The sequence below is a fragment of the Odocoileus virginianus genome, chromosome 20, assembly GCF_023699985.2.
Source record: "Odocoileus virginianus isolate 20LAN1187 ecotype Illinois chromosome 20, Ovbor_1.2, whole genome shotgun sequence".
In the NCBI taxonomy this organism is placed as follows: Eukaryota; Metazoa; Chordata; class Mammalia; order Artiodactyla; family Cervidae; genus Odocoileus; species Odocoileus virginianus.
This window is the reverse complement of record NC_069693.1, coordinates 5,736,268-5,744,906: the sequence shown is the minus strand read 5'-3', so window position 1 is coordinate 5,744,906 and position 8,639 is coordinate 5,736,268. Positions and strand designations below refer to the sequence as shown.

Below are 8,639 nucleotides of genomic sequence, written 5' to 3'. Positions count from 1 at the left end.
AAAAAAACCCCAAAACTAAGGACTTCCCTGGTGGTCCAGGGGTTAGGACTCTTCACACTGTCTTCTCTCTGGATCAGTTTCCAAATTTCCTCTCTTTTAAGAACATATACTGGATCAGGGCCCACCCACATGACTGCGTCTTAACTTGATCATTGCTAGAGACCCTACTTCCGAATAGGGGCACATTCACAGTTACTGCAGGTTAGAACTTGAACATCTTTTGCAGGATGTAATTCAGCCCATAACAGGGTTGACGTGTATTGATGTCTACAACTTTTTTTTTTAATGGTTTCTTTATTGAATAAAATTGACGTATATTTTTGTTGTTGGTTTTTTTTTTTTTTTTTTTTGCTGTGCCGTGTGGCTTCCGGAATCTTAGTTCCCCAACCAAGGGTTGAACCCCAGCCCCAGCAGTGAAAGCACCAAGTCCTAACCACTGGAATGCCAGGGAATTCCCTGTAGCAGTTTTAAAAATTAATTAATTAATTAATTTTTGGCTGCACTGGGTCTTCATTGCTGCGCGGGCTTTTCTCTAGTTGCAGAGAGCGGGGGCTAGCTCTAGCTGCACTGTGTGGTGTGTGGGCTTCTCATTATGGTGGTTTCTCTTGTTGTGGGGGACAGGGTCTAGGGCTCTCAGCCTTCAGTATTTTGTGATTCACAGGTTCTAGAATGTGGGCTCTCTAGTTGGGGCATGTGGGCTTATTTGCTCCATGTCACATGGGATCTTCCTGGATCGGGGTTCAAACTCCTGTCCCCCACATTGGCAGGTGGAGTCTCAACCACTGAACCATCAGGGAAGTCCCCCTGTATCATTTTATAAGGCTCCACATATAAGTGATATCATTTGGTACTTGTCTTTCTCTGACTTACTTCACTTAGTGTGATAATCTCTGTGTCCATCTGTGTCGCTGCAAATGACATTATTTTGTTCTTTTTTATAGCTGAGTAATATTCCATTGTGTATATAGACCATATCTTCTTTATCCACTCCTCTGTTGATAGACATTTAGGTTGCTTCTGTGTCTTGGTTATTATAAATAATGGGCTATGAGCTCTGGAGTGCATCTGTCTTTTCAAAGGAGAGTTTTTCATCTTTTCTGTATATATGCCCAGGAATGGAATTGCTAAAACACATTTTTTAAAAATACTGGATAATGTATGCAAGTATAACAGGGAGAGATCACTTTAAATCCCTAAATTCGGAATTTCTCTCTGAAGAGGGGCCATTCTGTTGTGACCTGAAGGACAAGCCAGCCGCGGGGAAAGCCAGGGTGGGCAGGGGGCAGGAATGAGTCTTCATGTTGTTGTTTAGTCACTAAGTCATGTCCGACCCTTTGCAATGGACAGCAGCATGCCAGGCTCCTCTGTCCTTCACTGTCTCTTGGAGTAAGATAGGTTCATTGAGTCGGTGATACTCTCCAACCATCTCATCCTCTGTCGCCCCCTTCTCCTCCTGCCCTCAATCTTTCCTAGCATCAGGGTCTTCTCCAATGAGTCGACTCTTCGCATCAGATAGCCAAAGGAATGAGTCTGGAGGGTCTGAGTGGCCAAGAGGAGGCCAGTATGGCTGATGCATTTAAGCTGGGGAGGGACACAGCTGACTGATGTTGTTAAAAAGCACCCTGAGTGGCCAGGATGGAAGCAGGGAAAACAGCGTGGGAGGTCATAGCATGGTTCCAGCAAAAGACGATGGTGATGGTGGTCTGCACAGGGGGAGGCAGTGGCTGTGGGAGAAGGTGGCTGGATTTTGGGTATGTTCTGGCATTGGTTTGGTGTGAAGGACACGGCAGGGTCCTTTCTGGTAAGAGTGCCTGGGTGATTGATGGTGGGCCCATCTACCAAAATGGGAAGATGGGGGATGAGTCCTGTTTTTCTGGTGAAAATTGAGTTGATTTGTTCAGGTCAGAATCTCAGAAACTATCGTGGTTCAACCTGTGAGCTCTTCGAGGGACTTCTGGTGTTCTCTCTCTTTGTGCTCCATCCTGAAACCAACAAGGACTTGTCTAAACCTCATCTAGACCCCCACACATGAGCTTCTTCATGATGGTCTTAAAACTTAGCAAAAGGTCACCTGCTGAGCCCTTGCACCCCAGACTGGTCTTGCTCAAATCTGGCGTCTAATTTTCGGCCTCTGATAATGCCCCATGGCTGCTGAGCGATTGCGACATGGTGAGTCTCCACTGAGATGTGCTATGTTTATAAACACCAGATTTCAAACACTTAGGATGATATGTCAGCTATGTTGAAATCATAATATTTGGGTTGTTGTTTGTTGTTGAGTCGCTAAGTCATGTTCAAATCTTTTGTGACCAAGGGACTATAACCCACCAGGCTCCTCTATCCATGGGATTTCCCAGGCAAGAGTAGTGGAGTGGGTTGCCATTTCCTTCTCCAGGGGATCACCCTGACCCAGGGATCGAACCCGTGTCCCCTGTATTGGCAGGCGGATTCTTTACCACTGAGCCACCTGTGCTGTGCTTAGTCACTCAGTCGGGTCCGACTCTTTGTGACCCCACGGACTGTAGCCCGCCAGGCTCCTCTGTCCATGAGCTTCTCCAGGCAAGAATACTGGAGTGGGTTGCCATGCCCTCCTCCAGGGGATCTTCTCAACCCAGGGATCTAACCCACTGAGTCACCAGGGAAGCCCAATATTTGGGCGTGAGGGGTTAAATGAAATATATTATTAAGATTCATCTCACCTTTTCTTTTTACTTTTTTAACGTGGGAGGAGCATATTTGTGACTGTTTTTGTGGCTCCCACTGCATTTCTTTTGGAAGGCGCTGCTCTAACTTGGCACTGGTGAGCCCATGAGCTCCTGTTGGGGGTGCCAAATCCATCCCCATGAAGTCTACGAAGAGGGTGGCTTTTCCCTCTTCCTTAGGGACATAATTCTGTTCATCCGGCACTGGATGTCTCTCTTTGCATCCCCTGAAAAGCAGACTAATTCCAACCCACTACTATCTATCTGGTATCTATCTATATTTAATGGTGTTATCCTCAGGGAGAAAAGTGCTTCTTCCCTTGTCATGAATGGACTCCTCCAGTCCTTGGATTGCTTGACATTATCTTCCATAAAAAGGAGTTTTTCCAACTCCTATTGGTCCTAATAATTTGTTGTTATTGTTGTTTATGGGGCCATTATGGGTCTTTAGGGGCAGACAGCTTCCCCCCACACCAGAGATGTTTGTCCTCCTGGAATCCAAAATAGACTTTCCTAAGCCCCATCCCTGGAAGCCCAAATGGACGAATCCATTGAACCTGGAAGATGGGCTCTTCTGCCCCGTCCCCATCCCCCCAGGGGATGTTCCCGGGACCCGTGACACTCCCTTAAGGCTCAATCCAAGCATACTAGGCTTCTGATATTGGAAAAACCTGACGGGGGACTTAGTTCTTCTAGGTGCTAGAATGGACTCTTCCAGTTCCCTTTGCCCCAAATTTCTCAATAGCCCAGGGCGTTGGAGTTTCTGAGGTTTTGCCTTCCCCAAATACAGTCTAACGTGGAAGGTCTCTGGAGCGACAAGCGGTGTTGGTTGGGCCAAACAAAGCGGGTTCACCGACTGCTTTCCTTATCGAACGTTCTTCATTCATTACCAGGTCCCCTTCTTGTTCAGGAAGAACTCAAAGTCTGGTGGAAAGACTCGCAATTTGTATTTTGTATCTATTTAATGGTGTTACAGTTGCAACAACAACAACAAAAGCCATTGTATATTAGAATGCCAGAATATAGTTTAATCCCGAGCTCTGTGACCTTGGGCACGTCATTCAATCTCTCTGGACGTCAGTTTTAACCTCTGCTTAATGGGAGTAGACTTGAATTACTGTTTCGTCAGCTCTGGGATACTAGGCTTCCGGAGAAGTTAGGTCCCAACATCTCGGCGGCTAGAGAAGGGAAAGGAAGGAAGAAGGGAGGGGGAGGAGGTAGGGACGTCTCCCTGGAAGAAGATTTAAGGAGTCCGGGGGTGGAGGAGAGGAGGGGGGGGGGAAAGGGAACAGAAAGACGCTTGCGCAGTAAGCACCTCACGCTCTCCCGCCCCTCCCAACTTCTTCTCTGCAGCAGGGAATTGCAGGAGCCGCTCCACCTATCCCAGCCCAGGCGAGTAACGACCCCCCTTTCTCCTTCCTTCTCTACGGATCGTCGCCCTCCTCCTCTGCCCCCGACACCGGCCCAATCCGCGACGCCCGCGGGGGCGATCTACCCGCCCATTGGCCTCCGTCAACGTGAGTCCCGCCTCTGCAAGTCCACGCCCCCTCCGTCCTTCGCGTCCGTCCCTCCCTCCTGGGAGAGCACCCGGATCCAATCGGTCCCTCACCCGGCCGAGCGGAGGGGGCGGTCCCACTGTACGTCACGAACTCCGCCCGTCTCTTGGTCAACGCCCCCACCCCTTCCACTCCCCGAGCGGAAATAGCGGGGCGCTGGACCAATCGGAACCGCACGCCTTTGTCCAGGGACCAATGAGACAGGCGGAGGGGTCGAGCCTGCGTCTGAGCGCCAGTAATTGCAGCCTATAGGCGGCCCTGAGAGCGCAGGCCGGAGGAGGCGAGGGGAGGGGCCGGGGGCGGAGCCGCGGCCTGCCCGCCCGCCCGCCCGCCTGCCAGCCCGCCCGCCCCCCGCCCCGGCCGGCTCGTCTTCTCAGCGCTGCCTGGGGTCCTTTCCTCCCGGTCCCCCCCCGCCGCCTGCCAGCCCCCGCTGTGCCGTGCCCTGCCCGGCCAGGCCTGGAGCCGACGCCACCGCCATCATGCCGGCCGTGTCCAAGGGCGATGGGATGCGGGGGCTCGCCGTGTTCATCTCCGACATCCGGAACTGTGAGAGCGCGGCCGGGGGAGATCGGACAGGGGGGAGAGCGTGGAATTGAAGGGTTCGGGGGGGTGTTACAGAGGGGCCCAAGGCTTAGAAATCCTTTGCGGCCATAGAGTGAGAGGGGAGAGAGGCCACCGGGGGGGGGGGGGGACTTAAGGGTGGGTTGAGGTGAATGGAGGGGCTTAGGGTGTCAGTGTGCCTCTCGAGGTGTCGACGCGGAGGGGTTAGAGGCGTCGCGGAGGGTGTTAATAGGAGATTAGTAAAGTCCCGGGAACAGGGCATGGAGGTGTCCCCTGGGAGTGAAAGGAAGGCTGGGGGATCGTATTAGCGGTAGGGTTAGAGAGATTCCCTGTTGTAGATGAAAAAGGAAGAAGGTGCATGGGAGGGAGGGTGGGTGGGGGTACCCTGTGGAGAGGTAGAGTAGGAGGAGGCCAGAGAGGACTGGGAGGACGGGAAACACAGGAAACCTAAAAGGAACCGGGCTTGAAGGCCTGGGCAGGGGGTGTCATAGAGGCCAAGGGGCTAGACAGGTCACAGAGGCGCTCAACTGGTTCATAGAGAGGACTTGAGAATGATAGAAAGTCCCAGGGATTTGGGGAGGAGACATGGGAACAAGGGAGACTCTCTGGGACCTTGGTGAAGCATAGAGGGGCTCCTGAGTGGAGGATTGCTTTGGAGACGTAGCGGGCAGTGGAGAAGGGGCTCGAGGGGTTACTGAGGGGAGCACGGAGGAGAAGCGCTGCAGATGGAGAGTCCTGGAAAGAAGAGGTCATTATAATGTGGGGACTTGGGGGAAGTGCCAGAAGGGAGAGAGCTCAGATCTCAAAGAAGGGGCCTGGGGGGCCTTAGAAATCCATGGGGAAGAGATCTGGACAGCTGGGGGGTGTGGGGGGAAGCCTGGTTCCAGAGGGGTCATGGGTCAGGGAGCAGGACGGCCCTGAATCTGGAGCCTTCTCCCCTCTGACCACATCAACATGGGGACAGCCGTCACCAGCAGGAAGAATGGTCGTGACTATGGGAGGCCTGGCGCCAAGTCAGCTCCTAGCTCTTGGGAGCGGGTGTTGGTGTTTGGAGCTGCCAAGAGCTTCAGAGGCTGTATCCGCACAGGCTCCAGGGTCAGCCAGGCTTGGGTTCGAGTTTGAGTGCTCCTGTCCCCTTGTCTTGTGACCTTGAATGAGGGACTTCACCTCTTGGTTTCCTCATCTGTCAGGAGGGCCTGCTGATGGCCTCTTCCTGATAGGGTTGTGATGATAACTGTATGTGAGTGAGGCGTTTCGTACATTCCAGGCACTAGATGTCTTGGCTCCTGTTTTTGTTGTTTGGCCGAATCTGAGGAGCGGCCTCTGCAAGTGCCCAGTGATTTTAGAATTTAGCACATATGGGATGATCTGGCACATAGTAGGTGCTCAGCAAGTGAGAAGGGTGGAAACTTGGGTATCAAGTGGCAGAGGGAGGTTATGTTTGTTAGGAAAGGGGTGGAGCATTGAGGGGTTGGGGGTTGGTGGGGGGGGGGGGCAGCTGTTAGAAGCAGGTGTGCATTGCCTCTGACACCTACCTTGTGACCCTTGGCAAGTCATTCAGCCTCTTGAAGGCTCCCTTTTCTTGTAAGCTGACTCCATTGACCAAAACATCTTGCCTCTGAAGATTCATTCATTTGTTCTCATTTGACAAATGCTTTTTGATCACTCCAATGTGCCAAACACTTCCAGGGACGAGGGCTACCACAGTGAACAGAAATTCCTGCCCCTTGGAGCACTCGTGCCAGGAGACAGATTAAACTATAAACACAGAAAACTACAGGCGATGACTAGTGCTGTGAAGAAAAATAAGGACGGGAAGAGGGGGAAGGTAACAGGATTGAGAAGGGGCAGACAGTACAGATTTTGGAGGCAAGAGGGGTCCAGGCAGCAGAATGGTGTGTTCAAAGGTCCTGAGGTTGTAGCACACTTGGTGAGGGTTCAGATAAGAGTGAGGGGGCTTGTGTGGTTGGAGCCAAGAGAGGGAGGGGGGGAGAGGTGGGAGATAAGGGCAGAGAGGGAACAGGGAGCGGGTAGGGCTTTGTGGGCCATGGGGAGCACCTTGGGCTTTCTCTGAAGCGAGGGTGGCGGGAACGTTTTGAGCATGGGGGGGCTGGGAGCTGATTGATGTTTTAAAATAGTTCCTCTGGCTGCTGGATAGAGAATAGACCCAAGGAGGTAGGAATGGAAGCAGGGAAAGAATTAGGGGGCTGTTGCAGGCGTCCCTGCTCAAGATGGTGATTTACTCGACTGGGTTGGGAAGGAAACCGTGAGAAGTGGTTGGATTAGAGATAGATCTTGGAGGATCTACAAAGGGATTGGATGGTGGGGGTGGGGAAGGAAAGAGAAAACAAATGGGTGTCACCGGTGGACCCCAGAGGGAAGCCAGAGGATGGAGGAGAGACTCCGACTTGGGGGCAGTGGAGGCTGTTTAGCCAAAAGAATCAGGACTGGAGAATCATCCTTGGTTTTCTAATTGAGTATATATTGAGTGGCTGGTATGTTTCAGACCTTATCATGGGTGCTGGGAACACAGTCGTAGGTAGGACAGACTTGTCTGTACCCCCATGAACCTCCCAGCCCTAGAGGGAGACAGGAGCTGCATAAAAATTGCAGTTGTCCATCTCCCAAACACTTGTATACGGATGTTCATACAGCATCGTCGATGACCGATAGCCAGAGAGCGCAAACAAACCCAGATGTCCACCAGCAGATGGATGGAAAAACACAATGTGGACACCCACACAACAGAATATTATTCAGCCATCAAAAAGAATGAAGTACTGTAGAGGCTACAACATGGGTGAACCTTGAAAAACATTATTTTAAGGGAAAGAAGCCAGACATAAAAGGCTACATATTGTAGGATTCCATTATATGAAATGTGCAGAAGAAGCAAATCCAGAGAATCAGAAAGTAGTTGAGCGACTGCCTAGGGCCTAGGGGGTGGTGGAATGTGGAGTGACTTCTAATGAGAACAGGATTTCTTTAGGGGGTAATGAGAATGGTTTGGAGTTAGATGGTGGTGATAGATGGACAGCACTGTGGATCTACTAAAGAAACCCTGAATGGCTCTGCCAAGTGGTGGGCTGTGTGCTGTGTGAATTGTATCTCAATTTTTCTTTAACTGAAGTACTATTGATATACAATATTGTGTTAGTTTCAGATGTACAGCAAAGTGATTCAGTTATCCGTATATATATTTTGTTTGCATATTCTCTTCCACTGTGGTTGAATATAGTTCCCTGTACTATACAGCAAGTCCTTTTATTTCACGTATGCCACTGTCTGATGATCCATTAAATTTATTTTCTTTCTGTAACATAAAGTCAGATCTAAATATATTACAAAGCATTCAGGGAGGTATATCTTGTTGCCCCTCAGAAAGTCATGTGAAATTTACTTTCAGAATTGATATCGACTTGTTTACAAGCCCTCTCCTGGCTCCCTTCTTGTTCTCATAAAAAATTTTATATTTATTATATTTATTTATTTGGTTGCACTGGGTCTTGGTTGCAGCATGTGGAATCTAGTTCCCCAAACAGGGATTGAACCCAGGCCCTTTGCATTGGGAGCTTGGAGTTTTAGCCACTAGACCACCACGGAAGTCCCCCAGTTTTTTTTTGTTTTTTTTTTTTAAGTGGGGGAGAAAAGCTTGTAGTTGTCCTAAGTCCAGTGAGGGAGAGGGCCATGGTGTTGGGAGAACAGGAGCTGTCTTATTGCATTGCCCAGACAATGTGGAGGAGTTAGCCAGGCCAGAGGAAGGGGAGGCGAGCTCTGAAGGCAGAGGGACAGCACGTGCAAAGGTCCTGAGGCCCCGTGG

General features: G+C 50.7%; 1 protein-coding gene across 4 annotated transcripts in view; it reads left to right on the top strand.

Moving 5' to 3' along the window:
- The first annotated feature begins 4,581 nt into the window (after positions 1 to 4,581).
- The window catches only part of AP2A1 (adaptor related protein complex 2 subunit alpha 1), a 28,243-nt gene continuing 24,185 nt past the window's right edge, over positions 4,582 to 8,639 (top strand). For 2 of the 4 annotated variants that reach the window (XM_070450484.1, XM_070450483.1), the window contains exon 1: positions 4,582 to 4,804. In XM_070450484.1, coding sequence (XP_070306585.1) covers positions 4,738 to 4,804 — 67 coding nt within the window. In that variant the 5' untranslated portion in view covers positions 4,582 to 4,737. The remainder of the gene's footprint in view (positions 4,805 to 8,639) is intronic. The other 2 variants (XM_070450487.1, XM_070450485.1) reach the window with 1 other exon arrangement.